This window comes from Eufriesea mexicana, unplaced genomic scaffold, assembly GCF_001483705.2.
Source record: "Eufriesea mexicana isolate 0111107269 unplaced genomic scaffold, ASM148370v2 scaffold320, whole genome shotgun sequence".
NCBI lineage: Eukaryota > Metazoa > Arthropoda > Insecta > Hymenoptera > Apidae > Eufriesea > Eufriesea mexicana.
In genome coordinates, this window is record NW_016908532.1 from 560,519 (window position 1) to 583,522 (window position 23,004).

Genomic DNA, 23,004 nt, shown 5'->3' on the forward strand with positions numbered 1-23,004 from the left:
CGAGTTGAATAGATTTACAGGGACCGCTTTGATGTTCCTTTGCCGGGACGTGGCATTTTGTCGTAGCAGGCGAACCAACGCAAGCCACTTGCCCGGAGAGGCAATTCGTATACGTAAATATATACATCTTATTCATTCCCGTTGGAATGAAATTGAATACGTACTTTCGCTCGCGTCTCTTTCATTTCGTCTTTTCTCTCTTTCGACCCTCCCCTGCCTTTTGATCCTCCATCTTCGCCGTTCTCTTCTTCCTTTCTTTTATTCCTTTTCATCCCATGTCCTTTCTCTTTCGCTTCGTTCCCCCACCCCAGTTCCACACCGACTCCCCTCCACTTGTCTCAGTGCAGCCGTTACGCGGGCAGGCAGGCAACCAGCCAGCCAGTCAGTCCGTGGAACTTCGTTTCGTAGAACAGACGTTCCTCCAATTATTATTATGAAGGCACAGTTTCAGCCACCACGTCCAATTATATCTCGTGAAACTAATCTGTAAGTTTCTTTGTTAAATTTCGCGCTCGCAACTGGTAACAGGATTTTAAAAGCATAACTCGCCGCGCCTCCTACTATGTAGTCACGCGAACCAAGTTTCTGATGGAACAGGGGTGCTGCGAAACGGGCCGGGTTATTGCTCCTTCGTTACGTTGATGGGAATATTAGGGACTGCCATCTTCCGCGATTAATATATACACGGTTACGCGATTGTACTTAACGAGCGACATTCATCATCCGTTATGAGACCTGAGATCCGTGCGATGTGCTTTCATACACACGCTGCAAATATGGATTACAAAAATACATTTTATTCCCTCACGTTAGGTAATGGCCCGTTAGGTTAGGAAAAATAGCGGATCCGTAGTTTCTTGTTATTCTTATATAATCACGCTCTACAGTACATCGCACTTTTATCTTAATCATACCCGGCTATATTATTTTATTCTCCCACGAGAATTTCGACCAGTTTGTTTTAATCTTTTTCACCTGGAGTTTTTTTCCGATAACGGTCGTTCGGGAGTTTAAATTTTTTCTAGACTCGGACGATGCTCGTGAAATACAACGATTTGATCGTGTTGAAAGTATTATATTAGACTTGATATTTAATACAATCGTTAAATCGGTTATCTAATAATCGTGACAGTCGAAGTTCAAGAAGCCGATGAGGTTTTCATCGAAGATATCGGAACTCATTATCAAGATGGGATAGTGGGTATTGCATTTTTGCAGGTAGCCATATTCGATAAGCGAGGCTCGGTGTAACGCGTTACATAACAAGAAACATGCGAGAGATACGTGTTCCTTGGCTCTGTGCGAAGGCAAGTAGATGTTCTCCGGCAAACTTTCACCAGAATAGCATTCTCTTGTGTATAGGCGTCTTGCACGATTCTCACGGATATTTGCCGTACAGTCTGCTCGACTGCAACCATATTTATACATTCGATACTTTGAATACCGATGTATCCGCGAAATACGTGTCCGTATAACTTTTTACCATAAATTGTCGAACAAGATACCCAATGTTTTTGGATTGACTTAATTTTATTTTTCCATTACCTTATCCCTCTCTCTATTCCCTATATCTCTTCTTATGACATCGAACCCGGTCTTAAATAATATAGGATAAATATTCATATGTATCAATAAATTAAATTAAACGAATAATAGAAGCTTTTAGCTTTTCGTAAGAATTGGAATCTTTTTTAATTTTTTTCCTCATTGATCATTGTGTAAGGTAATATATATTTATGTTTGGAAACTATTTTAACACAACTTACGATTAGGTTCGTACGGTGTATTTTATATATAACTTTCTATATAAATTCTATCGTTTAGTTCGTAAAAACGTGAAGGGGGGAGGCGAGTAGTGGGAGTACAATGCCAGACGTCGCGTGCAGATTAAACTAACCTAACTAATAACGTTGACACCGACGAACTTGGAATTAAAACCTGACGACGCCCGCCCGTCTAGAATTACAGAGATAGTATCCCGGTGATTCCTGGTGCTTTTCAATCTCGCAGTTTCACATAAACGTCGCATACCTTTCGACTAGGACTCTTGTTGGACGCTTCCTTGACTCGTGACGTAAACCCGAGCTATTTCGGAGCTTGATAAAAATTAGATAAAATTGTAAAATTAAAACGACTAACTTTTCCGAAAAATTAGACAATGCTTTCGAACCAATGTTAGTTGGAACACGTTTAAAACATCAATCCTCCTTTTTAAACGAAATGTATAATTAATACGAAAGGTGAGATATGATAAGTGAGGGAAAAGGGTCGATAAAACAGTGTACCTACTTCCTCGTTCTATGCAAACTTTTTCTCCAATTCGGCCGGTAGTATGAGCAATACCGTTGACCGTGCACGGCAAGAACGGCATTCAAATTAACTCGTTAAATCCTACTGTTATTATACGGTTACATTCGTAGTAAGGTATTCGAAGTAAAGAGGAAAAGAGAGGATGAAGGAACTTCCGTTTGTAAATGATGTCTTCCTTTCCCGCAGAGTGGGGCACTCTCACGAGAAAATTACTCCGCCTTTTACCAGCTCGCATTACGATACGAAATTATTTTTCGATATGGCGTGGAAGTAAAATTCCAAGGTCGTTAGGCAAGTCTCTTGCTATTGAATTTTACAAATTTCTTTTTCGCCATATCTATGTGGATTGTCTTTGAGGTTAGGTTATTGATTTTCAGTTTCAAATTCGAGTTATATATAGTAATAATTTATTTGTTATATTTACAGTACAATCGTCCTTAATTGAACACCACAGATTTGTTTCTTTTTGACAAGTAATATACAATTGCGAATTTGGTATGTAATATAAATATTATATAAAAGTAATTCCGTGATATAATTTTCTCTTTAATTAAATTTCTTCGTCGCAAATAGCTTTCTCTGATTTTTGCACAATATTAATGTTGGAAATACAAGTATGTAGAGTAAATTACTGTTAATTAAACACCGGGAATATTCTCTTTGACACGTTTGCGTGTATCTACAACTGTGAACTTAGTATAAATATTATATCTCCATGATATACTTTTTACCTCAATTAAATGTATACATTTCTTTATTTCTAGAGCAAGCTTTAAGTAGCTTGTTCTCATCTACAATTTACTTCTCGTCCAAAGAAAAACATTTCTAACCTATCTTCCCATACATGGTTAATATTAAATAGCAATTTATTAGTACAAATACGATAATATATTGCTGCAGACTTTTGTCGCGTGATCACGTCGGCAATTGAAGGTTAGGTTACGTTAACCGTTTCGGTAATCTTAAGAGGACTCTCTAACTCACTAGCGCCACCACGATCCCAATCCCCAATAAACGTAATCGTTGAATTATTTTCTAACTTTACCGATATAAAGTTGTCGCTCCTAATCCTAACCTAACATTCGAACACAGGTTCTAGGTAGGTAAGATGGACGTTTTGATTCCACGCAAATACCATCTCCCCATTTCACCATAGTTAGCGCTCGTTCAGATCGGAATGCTTCGCAAGCGCGTGATATCTGCCGAAGTAGACGAAGAAGAGGGCTGCCGCGATGAGAAAGAAGAAAAGTAGTCGGAAGATCTTTACGAGGCTGATATTGCTCTCGTTCACGCAATACTTCTTGGCGGCAGCCGCCGCGCACAGTACGTAACTCTCGATGTCGATTTCCGTGGCAACCGGAAATGCATCTTGGTCTTCTGGGGTGAGACGTTGCTGGAGCAGGTACACGCGATTTCTCTCTACTGACCACGGCCTCGATGAAATTGACTCAAGGGATCGAAGTGCATTACGAACTCTGTGGTACTCCTCGAGCAGCCTGTGGAGAAGCGAAGGTTTTACCTCGGCGACTGATCTTTTTTCCCTCCTTCTCCTCGCCATTTCTCCCAACCCTAATGCCACCTGCCGTCTTTCCACCTTCTGTTACTCCCGACTCCAACGATTCGCATCTGTTTCTCTAGAGAGCGGATTGCCCTTTCGACGTGATTTTTCTTACAACACTATGCACACCTTCGACCTCATCTCGTAATCGACCACTTCGTTCGATCCACCTCGCCAATGTTTATCTTTCGAGACACCAAGGGTGGTCTCGAGAACGATGGTCAAGTTAGAACAGCTTTGCTAGTTAGAGTTTCTGCTAAATTTCTCCCATATCTACTAATTGCGAGTGCAAGTGCTGACTGTAATTACCAAAATTCGTTAAAAAGAATACTTTTTCGTTTCGGTTATGATGTCCAGGTGGTTCTCAATAGAAAGATGAAATTATATATTTTCATTTCTCACTTTCACTCTTTTTTGTAGTATTTGTTAGGTCTAGAATCTAATTCCGGAATACCTAGAATTAAGCGTACGAAAAATATTAAAAATAAAATTTGTTTGGTACCAAAAGCAGGCAAACAATGTAGCAAATACTTGTCTCTCTTGTTATTACACCATTTGGAGCCATAACACGTCGCATAAAACCGTTCTTTGTCCGTTTTTAACCCATTTCTCTCGTCCAAGGATTCGTGGGCGAGAAATTCGTGTCCCGTGAAATTTGTCTTGGCTTTCACTGTGTGTCCTGTACACACGTAGGTTATAATTAGTCAAAAGTATTGTTCGGCTGTTTAATCGATTAACGCAATTAGACGCAGCAGCGTGCCGTAATTTCCTCCGACTGATAAACGGCTGCAGACGTCGGGCTCACGACACCGCGTGCAACACGTACCTCAGCATGCACATGTATGCAGATCGATGGGACCCACTCGATTTCGCTTTCGACCCTCCCGTGTAATTGCAAAAATTTCTCCTCGGTCACATTTCACTTTGCCCACTGATGAAGACACGTCCGTTCCGCTGTGCCCCGGTCAATTTATAATTTTCCTAATTACACAGGGTGTCCCTGTAAAACACGTATAAGCGGAGGTCAGGTGATCCCTAGATTTTGAATAGACACCTTACTTTCTGAGAAAATCGAATTTCGATATTCGTTTTGTACTCCTTGAAATTAACCGAGCATAATTGTATGTACAGGGATGGCAGTCTTAATGGTTCCTCGAAATAATAAAATATTTCGAATTGGTGTATCCTTACTGGATTTTGAAATTTGATTTTCTCAAAAATAAAGCTCTGAACGAGAAAACGTTATCTTTTTCTGTATCTTTTTCCTATCTTTCCACGAGGAACCACCTGATGTCTGGTTGTACACATTTTTCGGGGACACCCTGTATACAAATATATAAAAGGACACATCATACTGGGTTCAATGAGCTTGAGATATATTGTCCAAGTCATCACTTTTATTAAAACGGTGAATTCGATAATCGGTTACGATATGTTGTTAAGATCAGATTTTCTTGTTATGGAATGTTCTAGATTCTTCTTTACAGGCACTAATTGCGATTTTTGCACTAATTCGTCTTTGCTAGGTCTTTTTGTGAGAAGAATAAGCTTTAATAGTTCAGAATGTATTTATCAAAATTTTCTAGACAAACTCAATTTTCTCTATCTATCTAATCATATCACAGACCAGTAGTGACGAATAGTGCTAACGCAAGTAGTATAAGTCAACTATAACATCGGCATAGCATACTAATGATACATAGTACCGAAACGAATTGTAGCAAAGCTAATTCGAACATAACCTAAACTTTACTCAAACTTGTTTCGGGCATCAAACGAAGTACAGAGAAAAGCTAGCCTAGATATTAACCTCACCATATTTCAAACACAGTGGAATTCCTGAGGTGTGCCCATTTGTATATACTTATTATAATTTCGCGCAAAGAAATATTTGCCCTAAATTCGGTCTGTTTTGTGTGTCACGTTACAGATTTTTTCCCTTTTTTCTTTCATTAAATATATATCAGGAATCGGAATATCCGTTCTATTAATTAATTTATTCACGTAAGTACCCTTTACACCGCTTGCTTTGTTGTGACAAGGTTTCTTTCCTCGTCGAGATTTCTTTCAAGCTTTTATGAAGTCTGCTAGCCATACCTTCTTTAATATTCTTTCATTTTGTGGTTCCAATAACGGTTGTAATGAAGCTGTTTTATGTCCCCTTAGCTTATCCCGAAGGTTAGTATCGTACTAAAATGATAATATAAAATTGGGGATTGTTTGTCGAGAACTTAATAAAAGTTTCTCAAAGAAGAATATTCAAAAAAGAGAAGTAATTCAAGAAATACATATATAATAAACAAAATTCCGGTTATTCACAGTAAATCGGAATGAATAAAATAAAATCGTGCAAGCATGTCGACCCATTTATATTAGTATTACGTTACAAGAACTTTCGGATACACCCTGAATGCTAAAATAAATCTATTACGCGCATCACAGGCAAAATTCTAAATCATTCTAAGTCATCGTCAAAATTAAAGCTATATCTTTTCAATATCTTTAACCAAAGAATAAGGTCATGCACGGTCGCCCAGTTTCCGCAGTGCCTCCGCTGTTGACTAGGCGAAGAATAGCCGGGGTAAGGAAGTTCGAATCACGTTGGTCCGGCAAAGAAACGCATTTCAATGAAAGCTGTCAAGATTTCCCGAAAGTTTCCTCGTTGCCGTAGCGAACTCACGATTTTTAAAAGCAATCAGGGAACGAGTCCGCAAGTTTCCCACGGGGAAAACGAGTTTCCTTTCGACTGTTTCCCTTTTTGCTTTCTTTTCCCCACCGCCATTTTCACCCCCCACCCCCCACTGCTTTCTCTGTCCCGTCGAGGAAAACCTGTTTACTTTGGGTATTCACCTAAATCGTACTTTGGGATAACTTTTACTTTTACGATTGCATCGCGTTTGCCAAGTATGCCTGTGGACCGTTTCCCAGCATCGACCCTTACAAGCGAGTGCCAACCCCTGAGCCACGGCGCGCCATGCTCCGAGCACTGTGATCAAACTTTCCTGAAAATCTTCTCCGATGCTTCTCTCTGCGCCGGAACTTCCACCAAGGATTTACCCCCTTTCCTGTGCTGTCCCCTTTTGGATAACTCAATTCTCGAATTCTCTCGAATCCTTCTTTCGCTATAGAATAGGCCGATTTACGGAGTGTCGATGAAAATTAGTTTGAATTCGCCGACTGGCTGAATCCTCCAGTACACGTCGGTATACACGATAGGGTACGATCAGAGGTTGATTCCCATGTTTCGTACTTATCCGAGTAGAAATGATTAGGTGATTGAGTTCAGGTTTTGAAACTGTGGACCTTGCACTTGTCATATCAGTAGGAACTTCGTGAGTTAATGTGAAAAGTTTATTGTAACTGCAGAGTGAAAGTTCTCCAGTTGGATTCGAAGTGAGAATTCAATTGGGCACCATGCTTTCAAAAGTTTGAGAACCACTGGCTTAGTAGTCCTTGGGACACATTCTGGACTCGACCTTGCTCGAGTATAGTAATCTTTAGAACACAGTCAGCACTCGACCTTGGCTGAGTATAAGCATTTAAATCACAGGAAGCGCTCGATATTAGCTGTCTGTAGCTACTGTTAATATATAATGAATGCTCGATATTGAATGACTGTAAAGAGGAGGTTAGGTTCGTTCAACAGAGACATGTCTCAGAGCCCATTCGAATACAGAACTCGGATCAATGTTGGAGATATTGTAAATTTCCAGTTCGTTATACCTTTTCTTTGCCCCCACCAGGCCGAGGATCGTGTCACAGAGTGCAGATGGCAACCATTCAAAAAGCAGCACCAGAGTCCAATGCACCGCTGGCATGGACGTCATTCCACGCAGGCCGAAAGTCGGATATGTAAACTTTCGGTTGCCTCGTCGACCATTCTTGATCAGGTCACTCCACGTGCATTTTATCGGGGCCGCGTTATATACCATCGCCACGTCCGTGTTTTTCCTGTAACAAATCAAAGGGAAGATTATTGTTGAAGAGATAAGCTTAGTTATATACAAAAATCAATCTCGGATATAAGGTGTGAATAAATAGTTTATAAGACCTAGATTCCGAGAACGAATGTTTATATAAACATTAGATAAGGATTTAGAATTTAGCCGAACTTTCAGGTGAACTGTGTCACGTACCCTCTTGACAAGGAAAACATTCAAAGATAGATATACCTTCCTTGAGTAACAAAGGAATTTAAAAAAGAATATATACATCATAGTTATTTTACAATTATAAACTCATAATCCCAATAATTATCAATCGCAGTAATTATCAATCGATAGTTTCTCTACTCTCGCAATAGCAGCTATCTTGAAATAAAAACATTCAAAGCCAGATGACTGTAGACTTAAGTCACCTATGTTGACACCTTCGTGTACAATATTGAAATATGTAGTAAGGAAATCGGGCGAAACGAAAAGGCGTTGTTTGGAAACAGGTTCCAATGTAAACATAGCTCAGCACGTGGTTAATTTCCATCGATGTCTTTCTGAAACTATCCTACATAGATTTTCCAAGAATATTGACTATACGTGTGGCAAAGATGCACAGCGTCCTTGCCAAGAGCCCCAGTCATTTGACACTTGATACAACTGAATACAAGCAAGTAAATAGATGAAACATGGATGAAGTTGATCCGAGCTTCATCACAACCCGTTACTCATCAAAAGCTAGACCAATACCGGCGTTCAATCCCAAAATCGTTCGACGTCTTCATAACTTACGAAGTTCAAAGTATCCTCCTTGGCAAGATTAAAGGAAATAACTTCGCCAGTGCCGTCATAAACCTGGCACACCGGTCTATCTGGTACGTAGGTACTCCAAACTTTACAACCTTGACCACTAAGCCTGTTTCGCTTGTATTTTATAGAAATTCTACCCGATCACCGTTTCTAAAGAAGAACCTTGCCTTTTACTGTTTCCTCTTGCCCATCCTCTAACTACTTAACTCAGCATCCACGCTCAGGCTCCAAGTAGAATATTCTGTATGAGAATACCGTTCCCTAGTTTTACAGGTCAGTTCTATCGACTCGACGTTGATTTTTATAGCGCCTTCGGGAGCAAAGGTCGCGTTCGGTGCAACGATCAAACGCGAAGGATTTCTATATAATATACACACGGGCAGATTTCTCGCTTGAATCAGCATGGACGTTTCACGGACGCTAGCTGCAGCTTGCACGAAACGAGCAGCTGGATCTCGACTTATTTAAAGTAAACGTAATCGACTTATTCGCGCTTCGTTTCGCGGTTGAAACGGGACGGAGGAAGAACATGGAGTTAAGTTGGCACGAAACGTGCTGATGTCACGTGGTGCTCTGTACAACACGCTACACGTGTTTGGTCCTTTGGCCCTGTCGTGCGAGTAAATGAAAGACGATTGCTTAATCGTTTCGTTAAAGCATCTTCGAAAATGGAGAAATTCGTAAGACATAGATGAGAAAGAATTTTGTATTAAATGTTAGATGACTGTTTAGTCATCTATTCGTATTTATCTATGTATATTAGATAAACTCCAAACCGGCTAACTTTCCCTTTTATCCCTTACTTATTCTTATCACTCACTACAACCCCGACCTTTCCTGCATCATCCTATCTTAGCCTTCGATCTGTAGACAACCCCCACTTACTTCCTAATTCACATATAAATATTGCCAATAATCCCAAAATCACAATTCTTATGCTAGTAGTCGGTTTAGAGTGTCACTGTAAAAGATCTCACCGTAAAAGATTAAATTAACAAATTTAAATAAAATTTAAGTTCTTCTCAGGTCATCGTTTTCGGTATAAAATATGATATAAAATCTGTTCTCTTTAATCTTTCTTACAAATCCACCATTCACGAGGAAAAATAGGAGAGACAAATAGCGCGAGCGCCACCTATACGGTTACGGTTCCGTAGCAAAAGAGTTTAAGGCTATTCACAAAAGCGGACGCCATTATAGCGCAGTATGCATGAGACAAATTTGAAAAGTTAATCCGCATATTAAATCATTCTTGCCATATTCTATGTCCCTCCGCCGTCATTCTCTACCTTTAGAAAATAAACCGCTCGAACTCGAATGAAGTAAAATAGTGAAATAATGAAGTAAAAATTCCCTGATTATACTTCCACTTTATCGAACAAAGAGAAGCGAAGTACCTATTTAGAACGCTTCACCGCGAAGCATGCATATGCATTTTCCCTTTTTTCAAACGTAAAATGAGAAAATCATTGACTGGACATTTAAGGTTAACCGCCAGCCCATTTGTATTTCCTCCAGCTGACCAAATAATCCTCGATTAAAGTCGGAATCGATAGTAGGATCATATTTCTCTATTGCATGTGGAATAACAAAGGAACACCTGTAAATACACTTTATCATCCTTTGTTCACAAAATCGTGGTGGGCAACTAATCTGCAAAAACGCGCGTCCGTTCCAATGCGTAATTTCTGGCGGAACGATAACCGAAGCTATTCGAAACGGTAAACCGCCTTAATGCGACCTTCCGCTAGCATTGCTCGATGCCCGAATGTTAGCCACGTAAACTGTTGCCTTTTCCCGGCCCTCTCAAAAGAGATTTGAACACTCTCGTGGAAACCGCGTTCATTTCGCGTAAACTTTAATCGCTACATTTTATGGCTCTAACAGGGGAAAAGGCAACAATCTACGGGTATACAGACTCGTGGTTTAGACGTATCACCTTCGACACAGAGCTCGATTGTTTCTTTTCTTATTACTCTTCTTTACTGAATACGATACCCCGCTTTATTCTTCGACATGGCTAATTTCAATTTCACGCTTCTGTTTTATAATCCCTTTCGTAAGGACAGGTATGCGATTGTCTCTTGCCTTGAGTTAAAGAAGGTCAAGATTTAAGGTGAATGCTTGAAAATGTCTAAGATGTGTTTCATAAATTGTGTTGACCATCTAAGCAGTTAGTAATGCTATTAGCACAGTGCCATCTTCCACTAACTATTCCGTGAGGCCATACGGGTTAAGGTTAAATCACAGTACTGCATTTACTGTAAATGTTTATAAGCTATGATTTATGGCGTTTAGAAGATAATAACAATTAGAAAGAATAAGTAGTATATACTCTGTGTAATATTTATGTCTCAGTTAATGATGTTATAGAATACTTTATGATAGTAATTCTTCTCATACGACATTATGATCCTGAACCTAAAGTTCAGTGTGAGAAATTGATGGCTTCTATGACATTAGACGTGCTAAAAACGAGGTTAGCATCACCCCAATATACCTGATAGGCGTGACATCAATAAGGCCTTTGCGACAAGATCTGTGGTGTGAGGTTAGTCATCGTGTGAAAAGGAACGATGATATTTCATTTAAAAAAAAACATACAACTTGAAATTCTGAAAGAATAGAGATATGAAAAATTCAAACTCCTAAGAGTCCAATATCATTTCGACAACCTAGCAAAACGCTTTTACACCTTACCTATTATTCCATACTCTCACCTTTTAATAATTCACCTTCATTTCCGTTTCGATTTACGTAAGGTCCAGTTACGCGCATACCGCACAATAGTGTTAATTAGCTTTCCCCGTTTCTTCAACAGCCGACCATAACGAAGCGAGGAAATTAGCTCGCAATTAGCAATTATTACGTGGACGTAATATAAAGAAACAACAGTTTTCCAGAACGGTTAGCCACGCGGAATAGGACACCTGGGAGGGTGCAGAATCAACGAGTGATCCTTATTGGCTCGTGAGACACATCACTTTCGTTATCCGATATCCCAGTCGCGTGTAATTAACCGTAACTTTACTGCCCGTAAAGCTACTCCATGGCCAGTCCATATACTACTAAACAGAACGTTGAACGTTTACGCGTATCCAATAAGAGGGAGTGATAAAAATCCGTATTCCTATAAATCGATACTTAACCTCTCCCTAATCTCGTACAAATAACACCATGGTTACAACAGTCGATCGTATATCGTGTTCGTTTTATTTACGTGACTGTAAGAACATTGAATCGAATTATATTCTTTTAAAGGAGAAATTAGATTCGATAGGAAGGAAGAGAAGCAGGAAGAGGGTACTTACGTAGCAGCTCGTTCCCAAGCAACGGCGATCATGGTGTTGACCGTCAGGTCGATCGGAATGATTTCCGCTTGAAACTTTGAGTTACCAAGTGCAAGACCTGCTCCTACCATCAGAGCTGTCGATCCTTTGAGAACGTCCACGAAACCAGGCATAGGCTCGCGAAGTGCCGGTCCGACAAACGGAGCCCGCACTAAAGCCACAGGTCCATTGGCTGCGTGCTCTCTGTCCACCGACTCCGTGATTGGTCCGTCGTGTTCGAAGATGCACGACAGCGCCACCACGGCCTCCAGGCGCGGCAGCTGCCGGCAGAAGCGAAGCACTTCGTCACATGGGCCGGCTGCGTGTAACACCACGCTCACGTTTTGTAACAGTTGGTTGTCCGGTTTCGTCGTGCCCAGTCCATCGTACAATAAATTACCCTCCAACGCCTTCACTCGAGAAATCGCATTTGGATCCTCTTGTCTCAGTCTCTCAAATCTGTAACAGACAAATGGAAAACTCGTTGTTTGTCCAATTGAATCATGGCCAGGCTTAACTGGACAATCTAATTCGAAAACGTCAAGAATTATGAAGATTTCGCTTCATCTGTGTCTTATAGCAAGCAATCCGAAGTTGTTTCAAACTTCAACGATACCTGTTCTATAGTGGGATAGATGGAGCTATTTCTTAGTTAGTAGTTTCATTAACACTTGTACAATTGCGGACAAGTTGCTTTCAGTGTTGAGAGTTATATCGTATTTTAGGTTATGATTCAAGAATTGTATAAATACTTTACTGTTTGATTACGAATTATCTGTTACAAGGAGTGCATTGGAACCTCTGTGGTCGTGATTTCGTTTATGATTCTTTCGATAGAGGCGTCAAAAGCGAAAATCGTCATCTGTGCAATTATCTCGTAGAAAAAATAAAAGAAAATTGCAAAAACAGGAAATTTCAATGTTTTATTATCGAATGAAAGTCGATAATAATTTTTACAATGTAAGTCAAATTAAAAAAATTTTTAATTGCAAGCATCTTCAACTATTGATATCCTCATCACTTAGTAGGTTAGAGTGTCGCTCTGATATGTAAATAATGTGTCTAATGACTAAGATGTAATAGATATTTTAAATTTTTTTCCTATTGCACAGGAAGAAGCTTGGAATTGAACCTCTAAATATACGGGGACTACACTACATAATTTTCCACCGAGTCGAAAATTGTCTATAAAAGGACTCAGACATGGAACCATAACATCTTTATCGTTTCCCTTTTGTTCATTTCGACAGAAGTCTACCAGTCTGTTTTAAAACGCTTTCCTATCCTTAATAGCAACATACAACTTGAAATTCTGAAAGAATGGAGATATGAAAAATTCAAACTCCTAAGAGTCCAATATCATTTCGACAACCTAGCAAGACGCTTTTACACCTTACCTATTATTCCATACTCTCACCTTTTAATAATTCACCTTCATTTCCGTTTCGATTTACGTAAGGTCCAGTTACGCGCATACCGCACAATAGTGTTAATTAGCTTTCCCCGTTTCTTCAACAGCCGACCATAACGAAGCGAGGAAATTAGCTCGCAATTAGCAATTATTACGTGGACGTAATATAAAGAAACAACAGTTTTCCAGAACGGTTAGCCACGCGGAATAGGACACCTGGGAGGGTGCAGAATCAACGAGTGATCCTTATTGGCTCGTGAGACACATCACTTTCGTTATCCGATATCCCAGTCGCGTGTAATTAACCGTAACTTTACTGCCCGTAAAGCTACTCCATGGCCAGTCCATATACTACTAAACAGAACGTTGAACGTTTACGCGTATCCAATAAGAGGGAGTGATAAAAATCCGTATTCCTATAAATCGATACTTAACCTCTCCCTAATCTCGTACAAATAACACCATGGTTACAACAGTCGATCGTATATCGTGTTCGTTTTATTTACGTGACTGTAAGAACATTGAATCGAATTATATTCTTTTAAAGGAGAAATTAGATTCGATAGGAAGGAAGAGAAGCAGGAAGAGGGTACTTACGTAGCAGCTCGTTCCCAAGCAACGGCGATCATGGTGTTGACCGTCAGGTCGATCGGAATGATTTCCGCTTGAAACTTTGAGTTACCAAGTGCAAGACCTGCTCCTACCATCAGAGCTGTCGATCCTTTGAGAACGTCCACGAAACCAGGCATAGGCTCGCGAAGTGCCGGTCCGACAAACGGAGCCCGCACTAAAGCCACAGGTCCATTGGCTGCGTGCTCTCTGTCCACCGACTCCGTGATTGGTCCGTCGTGTTCGAAGATGCACGACAGCGCCACCACGGCCTCCAGGCGCGGCAGCTGCCGGCAGAAGCGAAGCACTTCGTCACATGGGCCGGCTGCGTGTAACACCACGCTCACGTTTTGTAACAGTTGGTTGTCCGGTTTCGTCGTGCCCAGTCCATCGTACAATAAATTACCCTCCAACGCCTTCACTCGAGAAATCGCATTTGGATCCTCTTGTCTCAGTCTCTCAAATCTGTAACAGACAAATGGAAAACTCGTTGTTTGTCCAATTGAATCATGGCCAGGCTTAACTGGACAATCTAATTCGAAAACGTCAAGAATTATGAAGATTTCGCTTCATCTGTGTCTTATAGCAAGCAATCCGAAGTTGTTTCAAACTTCAACGATACCTGTTCTATAGTGGGATAGATGGAGCTATTTCTTAGTTAGTAGTTTCATTAACACTTGTACAATTGCGGACAAGTTGCTTTCAGTGTTGAGAGTTATATCGTATTTTAGGTTATGATTCAAGAATTGTATAAATACTTTACTGTTTGATTACGAATTATCTGTTACAAGGAGTGCATTGGAACCTCTGTGGTCGTGATTTCGTTTATGATTCTTTCGATAGAGGCGTCAAAAGCGAAAATCGTCATCTGTGCAATTATCTCGTAGAAAAAATAAAAGAAAATTGCAAAAACAGGAAATTTCAATGTTTTATTATCGAATGAAAGTCGATAATAATTTTTACAATGTAAGTCAAATTAAAAAAATTTTTAATTGCAAGCATCTTCAACTATTGATATCCTCATCACTTAGTAGGTTAGAGTGTCGCTCTGATATGTAAATAATGTGTCTAATGACTAAGATGTAATAGATATTTTAAATTTTTTTCCTATTGCACAGGAAGAAGCTTGGAATTGAACCTCTAAATATACGGGGACTACACTACATAATTTTCCACCGAGTCGAAAATTGTCTATAAAAGGACTCAGACATGGAACCATAACATCTTTATCGTTTCCCTTTTGTTCATTTCGACAGAAGTCTACCAGTCTGTTTTAAAACGCTTTCCTATCCTTAATAGCAGCCTTATGTTCACCATGTATCGTACTTTCGATGTATATACCGTGACCAATTGTGTGCAGTCGGTGTTTATAATAGCAGTAGTTAGGAGCATCGCAGACAGTACCATGCCCCCAACTACGAAGATTCCTATTATTGCACGACTATACACACCATAACCAGTCTGCTATTATGTCAGGGGTTTATCGTCAACGATTCCTTGTTATATACTGGGAGGCACCTAACCTAAATAGATTCGCCTCCGATCACATTCTGGACTTTTGCCCTATTTTTCCTGTTCTACTTATGATACTTTTCAATGTATCACTATATTCATACACATATACTACATCGTTATATACTATATTAGTTAAGAATCTTTTTCATTTATAAAATTTTTACTAAATTTTTGTTGTAGGTGGTAGAGATGACAAAAAGTTAGGTTAAAATTTAGTTGAAATTTTAGACAAAGTTTTTCTACTAAGATGTTGGGAATTAGTATTGATTACTTGTAACGATAATTTAAAATAAATCCTAGAATTGGTATGCAAGTATACAGTATAGTTAGAAGAGGCAGAACGATTTAAAATTTTTGGTTGATAGTGTACCTCGCAATCATGTGAAAAAATATAGGACAACGACAACGTAGGAATGAAAGTACATTTCTCCAGTAGTGAGTGTAGCTCTCGCCACCTTTCCTTTCGGTAACTGCGGTTGAATATTGCCTCGCATGTTTTACGATACGACCAAGGCTGTTATGGTGCACGATCATGTAACTCCACGATCCGATTTATAAGTTTATGACGCATATTGTACTTTGGTTAAATATGAACGAGAGCCCGATGGATTCTTCAATCAATCGTTAAATGTTTTTGGGAACACGCTTTAACATCGATTTCATTTCTTTAGTACTGTTATTTAATACATATTTCGGAATCGCTAAAAGTGACTATTTCCTGCAGTTTTCTGGCAAGAGAAATATTACAGTAGTTTTGGTATCTATTTTAAAGTGACATTTATTGTTATACATATAAAACATGGGTTTTTGGTCTTTCTGCTCAAATACGTTTAATTATCGAAACTCACTACCACTGATGAAACGTAGCATATTCGTTCAAAATAAAAAAAAATTGTTTTCAAATCTCAATGGTAAATAAATAATTTTATATTGCAAAATAATTTATTTAAAAAGAAATGTGAAAGGATAAATTATTTTTAAAAAATATTATTGACGTATAAAATATTATAATATTAGTATTCATATATTATTTTATTAATAGTAATTTTTACATATTTTATTTAACCCATATACAATTAATTTCAAGAAATTGGTACAAATGTGAATATATTATTACATTATTAATATATTAATATAAGAGTAATCCATAAAAAAATTTTGTTCCTTTTCATTTCTGATTATACCACCATTTTGTTTTTCTCTGACAATACACTTGAGATAACTGAGTAAATTGGCACGAATAGTACAAGCATCCAGTGAATTCGCAATGAAAAGCTAATTCACAGCCGTTGTTCAGTCTAATGAAGCCTTGATTAGAATGGAAGACTACAATATCTAACGAATGCCTGATTAAAGTCAGATGCAACACCTAACGAATATACAGTCTAATATGCAACGAGAGATATGATATTCTATAACGAAGGGTCGAGTAAATGAGCAACGTAGATGAATCAATTCTCTAACCTGACCTTTATATCCGTTTCTATCAAAAACAAAAAATCTTTCAAAAACTGGTTGGTCAGAAATTAGCCAATACAGGCACAAAAATCGGATATCGTGAAAGTAAACAACTCGAGAGATCGAAATTATTATCCGTATTATCTTCTAGTTTTATCGCGTTCACGCGCATTGTGGTTAATTCTCAATTATTAGGTTAGCTTTATCCACATTAATGCGCATTTCCACTTCGTAAATGCAAATGCGTTTCATTCACGGGTAACCTTTGTGTTATTTACGGTTTTATCATGCAAATAACAATCCCGGTAATTTCTGTTTCCCGAACAAAGGTTCACTCGTAGTTGTCGAAAAAGAAAATGGTTTCAATCGCAACGATTCCAGTGTCGATCAATGCAGGGCATAAACTGTACCGTTTGCACGAATTAATCAAACAGGCGCGTTTTCTCTCTGTACCTATTTGCAATAGCAAATTAGAACGTTACCGATATTCCATAACATTATACACAAGCCTTTATACAACAGAAACTACAAATTCATCCACAATGCTAACACGATCTAATATGAAACAGGATTAAACCCCGTACTAGACGATAACGGGACATTTCCGAACACATTTAACACACCGCCGCACTCCACGCAATCACTCTTTATCTTTCCTAACCTACAGAAAACATGACTCGAGTCATGTTTATAATCTAGTAATCGTCGCATCACTGTTCGAGGCAACACAGATCGATTTCAGTCGAACAAGTGCCGAAGAAAGTAAACAATCATACCGAGGGGATAGAAAGATGTTCTTGATTCTATCATCTTTGCTGAATCCGTGCCGAGAGCGAACGATCGTGTACACCTTCGCATCGGGAAACGAGCGGAGAATCTTCTCTAGCAAAGCTCGTCCTACATCACTGGTCACTCCCGTTAGAAGCAGCTCGCGGTCCGCGTACCATTCGCGCAGAGCCATGCTCATTGACTGACCAGTGTGAAAAGAAGGCAACACCGCGCTGCGGCACATTTACTTAACCGGTGCTTATCCCACCGGCTTCTCTGTTCCGTCGTACCATCACATTTTAACCTACAAAGACGTCGTTGTAACACTCCCATCTTTGCTTCGTGTCTGTTTATGTTTTTGGAAGTAGAAGTAATTCGTTTGGAGGTCTATGCCTGGAATCTATGTCGTTTCCATCTTGCTCTGAGGATCAGGTTTCTTTTTTTGAAAATTCCACTCAGTGCCGACGTCACAACGTTGGAAGAGTGCCGATGTTGGGTAAAGGAATCCATTGGCTGCAAAGTGAAAGCGGTGAAATTTGCGAGCATGGAAAATATATTTACGAAGCGGTTTAGTTTCAATTGAATTAAAGGAAGTATATGGTACGTTAAAGGCAACGTTCCATCTAATTGACTCGACTAATTTGATCGTCAATTTGTCGTCTTGATGAGCATTTACGAGCCGCCGACGGGTGGAAACAGCAAATTTATTTATCGGTAAAATTAATGGAGAACGCATCGTCTACTTTCGAAACTCTTTTTTAGAGACGAAACTTTTTTGTCGCTGCGCTAGAAAAGTTGTTTCCCGATAATTTTAAACTCTTCACATTTAATGTAGAAACTTGATGTCGACGGTCGGTGACCATTTGCGACAGTGCGTCTTCTTGACCACAAACATGTTTCGTACAGCAATTTAATTCAATCTCGAGCTCAAGATGTTTGGGTTCCATAGGTTTCCCTTTAACGTGGTATGTCACAGCCGTTATTGCAGTCGGACCAACAACGACAAACCAGGAACGGACGCTCCTTGATCGTGCACAGACGCTTCACAAACGTTGGGACATCTCCATGTAAATGAGACTACTGGTACATTCGCCAAGATTGCTAGCAACATCGAATTCGCGTCAAGTGGTTACGATATCTCGGGAAAAGTTTGGATGTAACGTGTTTATTCACTTACAAATGCTCTAACGCATACGTAATGGCGACTTCGCAAGCGTAACGATATCCTTTTAAATTGTCTCTATCGGTGTTTTCATTTCGTTGAAATGACAATTGTTGCAGGGAGCCTGTTGGAACTTCGTTCATTAGAACCTGTTGGGAAAAGGAATAGTTTGGATAACAAGTTACCTCGGATAATAGGGTTTCATAGACTCTCCATTCTGCAAACAATTTCTCCGTTGAACGATAAGGTTTGGTAGTTGGACACCGAAATCCAGCATATTTGTTTATTTCGTTTAAACTGTGGACAAATTTTTCCGTGTGACTATAGAAAAAGGGAAAAAGAGAAAGAGAAAGGTTAAAAGGAAAACAGAATGCGATGGAATTTTACTGTAAAACGTGCACCAGTGACCCCAACACTTTCACATTGCGATTCGTGTGGCCTCCATTTGGATCTTCGGTTCACGACGTCATCCAGAGAAATAGAGCCAGTGGATGGCAGACATGACATCAGCGATGACTTTTCCAATGAATACTAAACGACAAACCGTGGAATTGGTTCACCGTTCTATGTTCATGATTTCAGGGTAATGAAACAATCATTTAATTTGCATTTAAACAACAAAATGGCGGAGTCGAGCGAAGTAAGTTGCCCGACTGGCATTAATATATTCACGGCGAATCGACGTCATGACGCTGAATAATTACAAACAGAATTCGCGGACGGAAACGCTGGGTAGCTGGTAGGTTTTTCCACCTTTCTGGCCGAGCGATGCGCAATTTCCCTGTAACGCAATCCGACCGACCGTCCACTTTTTCCCTCTCGCTTTATTCCCACCCATGCATATGTACATTTTTTCCGCGGCCGCATGTTTCGCCGCACGGTAGCCTATCCAACACGCTCTGCCTTCGGACGTGCCAGTTATGCTGTTTGCGAATACAAAATCGAGGCAATTTGAAAGAAACCGCGAGCCACGCGTGGCCGTTACCGCGTAAAACTCGCGTCGTCGCTTTGACAGATACGTTCGTTATAAAGGAACGTCGATATCTGTCTACGTATCGATGACAATGTTTATCTGCATCGCGATCGTATTTCGTCCCGTCACTCACCACTCTGCCGTGCCCTTCGACGAACTCACTACTCTGACGAACTTTGCTTTCAACGTTGTTTTTCACGTCCTTTACGTACGGTCGAATTTTAGGTTATCTTCTCGCACGTTCCACTATTACGTAAGTGTTTACATACATTCATGTATACTTTCTCCACTTCTCATACTTTTCCTTTGTTTTTTACTCCTCTCGTTTAGTTTGTCTTCCTTTATATCGAACGTTATAGCAAGCCTAAAATATTTGCGTAAATTATTTATTAGTGTTTACGTACTATGTAGTTCCGCCTTTCGTTTCGGACCTTTTGACGCCTGCGCAGTTAGTCGACAACAACATGGCTGTACGGAAACGTCGAAATAAGATTAAAATTTTTGAATTTGGAATTTTATGCTTAGAATAGCATACAAAGTCAAGAAACCGGTGTTTCATATATCGTATATGTTTATACGAACGGCCGGTTTGAGAATTATGAATAGAACGATATACGATATAAAATCGATGACTCGTTTTAGGATCGCTATCGCAATTACGGTAAACACTTCCAGAATTAGCAATTCCGATGGTGGACCCGGGTTGATATCGATTGCTACTTAATAGAATGTAGCTTCACGAATTTAGACCAAATAAGATTACAAAATCTCCGTCGGCCCAAGTGACGCGATTCGAACAGACGAAAATTTAAATTTAGGAATTCGAAAATGAATGGAAAGTATGGAAATCTATCAGTTTCAATCGAACATTTATAATAATCGAGTCTGAAATTCAGCACAGTCATGCGATACACTGATCGAATTGTGCAGATATCGGTTATGAGACACGGCTACATGACTCGATAATTACGTCACGGTTACCGATATCATTGTGAGGAAGTAACACGAAAAACGGCATTGTATATATATTTCTGTAGATACGCTTCAACGGCGACGAGACTCGCTCAAAATTATTACATCAATCGGTATAACGGGTCGTGAGTTAATTACCGTAAATTAATAACCATTCCGATGCGACGCGAAATTACCGTACGAACCGTGCAACAGAGGAAATGTCGTAACTGAACGGAACGGAACGGAACGGGGTGGAATAGAATCGAATGAACGGAACGGAATGGAATGGAATGGAACGGGAAAGCTTTACCCTGTTATAAAAATGATTTAAATCGTTGTGATTTAAAAGGGTATACTTTTAATTACAATTTGTTTTTACCATTTTTTTAAACCAGGGAAAAATATTCGTGCATATATATCGTTGGTTTGTTTGTTAAAAATAACTAAAGAAAATAAAATGAACAAAAACCGTGAAGTTTAGATAGAAAATTGAATGGGAAAATATTTTCCAAAAATATTAATTCTCTGCTATTAAGTCGCAAATACATTGCGTATGGTAACCATGTAGTAGTGCAGCATGGTAAGACACACAGGCAGCAGATTGCACGCAAAATTAGAATTTTAAATGGAGCTACGTGTGGCTGTTTAGTAAGAAAACATTTACAAATTATTAGCTTGGAATACCGGCGTCGCGTGTTAACCGCACGAAGGTGTAATTACGAACTGTGTAGTAACAAACAACTGGAAACACATTGCGCTCCAATTTGATCGAGGTGATCCATTTTTCTCGGTATTTTCGATCACGTGACCACTCTTGGGTCGAGTCGAAGGCGCGTAACTGTTGCTTCGTACAAGTCTGCACGTAACATGCGTACAACGAACTAAGTTTCTTCTAGAATATGATTGGGACAAGCGAAAAATACTGTGCGTGACAAAATAATATCTAGAATTTCCAGTATTTCTTCAGTAACTTTAAAGCGATATATCTCAGCGAAGAATAATCATACAATTGTAGATCAAATTTCCTTTTACAGGGAAAGGTTAGTAGTATATGATACAATTGATAAAAATATTGAGAAACAAATACTATTTTTGGAATATTTTCGTAAATATCGATACTTTTTATTTATTTCACTTCTAGATGTAACGCAAAGAATAATTTTTATTATAAAACAAAATCTCGTTAACCTATTTTTTCGTACCTGTACTATAATTTTATCGAATCCATTTTTCATATCGACAGCTCAAATTTGTAGAAAGAAGAGTAAACTCCAATATTTTTTGTTTATGATTAAAGGGATGCCTCATACATGTGTAATCCTCTCAGGAGTTTCAAGAAACTCTGAAAATTACAGAGTACGCCACCATTTTGTTGCATTCTGTATCTCAATAATGGTTGTAGCAACATTACTGTTTCAAACTTGTCTCTAATTACCTTTCTTCTTTTACAGCTCCTAGCAACTGGAAGAAAATACAATTTTATTATTTACGATTCTTGCTCATATAAAGTCCCAATCGATATAAGACGATTTAAAGGAATAGCTAATGTTTTAATAACCTGGAAACGATGTAAAAGTCGATGATTAAATTCGAAAAGAAGCTTTTCGGAAACGCGGATGTCAGAAGAGATTGCAATTTGTGAGTAGCTGGACAGGTACTTCGTCTTAATTAAATCTTTTTAAACAGTTAGGTCTACGCTGGATACGGAAGAACAAACTACCGTCAAGTTTAAGGAATTTCTCGAAGAACAACTTGAAGGAGAAAAGGTGGAAAGGTCGATGTATCCGGTTAAAATTGAGGAATAAAAGTGTGGTTCTCGATCTCTCGAAGATCATTGCGTTTCGGTTTCGTTGGATTTTTCATTGGGGACGGTTTACGAGAAAAATGAACGGGGTCTTTTTAAGCAGCTTCCAGTGAAAGCGCTCAAAGGCCGGAAAAGGGCTAATAGCGTACAAAAGTAACGACGTCTTTAAGCCCTCCTACGCATCATCAGTCTAATTCCTTAAAGTGCTCTCTCGCTACGTTAAATCACTTTATCACACGCCATGCTGCATGTTCCTTTCCTGGGTGTAGAATTCATTCTGAATGGCTAAAATGCGATATAAGAGTTGCTACTGAAAGATCGCTTTTCCGAACCATTAGCACTGCCTTACAGTCACCACTCGCAGCTCCTTCTCGCCTAGAACGACTTTCTAATAACGCTCTACGTTAAGTC

The 23,004-nt window shown here is 39.2% G+C and overlaps 1 protein-coding gene across 1 annotated transcript; it reads right to left on the minus strand.

Moving 5' to 3' along the window:
• Window positions 1-2,919: 2,919 nt before the first annotated feature.
• Window positions 2,920-17,908, minus strand: LOC108556264 (fatty acyl-CoA reductase 2). The gene is made up of 4 exons (XM_017912279.1): window positions 17,709-17,908; window positions 13,948-14,424; window positions 7,592-7,819; window positions 2,920-3,806 (listed from the first exon to the last, which is right to left on the minus strand). The coding sequence occupies exons 1-4, from the start codon at window positions 17,897-17,899 to the stop codon at window positions 3,467-3,469; spliced, it is 1,236 nt and encodes a 411-aa protein (XP_017767768.1). The 5' UTR covers window positions 17,900-17,908; the 3' UTR covers window positions 2,920-3,466.
• Window positions 17,909-23,004: the final 5,096 nt, after the last annotated feature.

What these genes read in the sequence shown, in the direction of transcription:
- LOC108556264 (XM_017912279.1), bottom strand. Translation starts at nt 17,899, where the DNA reads ATGAGCATGGCTCTGCGCGAATGGTACGCGGACCGCGAGCTGCTTCTA. An exon ending in GCTTGGGAACGAGCTGCTAC is followed by an intron (nt 7,820 to 13,947) that starts GTAAGTACCCTC and finishes GATTTGTTACAG; the next exon opens with GAAAAACACGGACGTGGCGA. An exon ending in CTGGTGGGGGCAAAGAAAAG is followed by an intron (nt 3,807 to 7,591) that starts GTATAACGAACT and finishes GCTTCTCCACAG; the next exon opens with GCTGCTCGAGGAGTACCACA.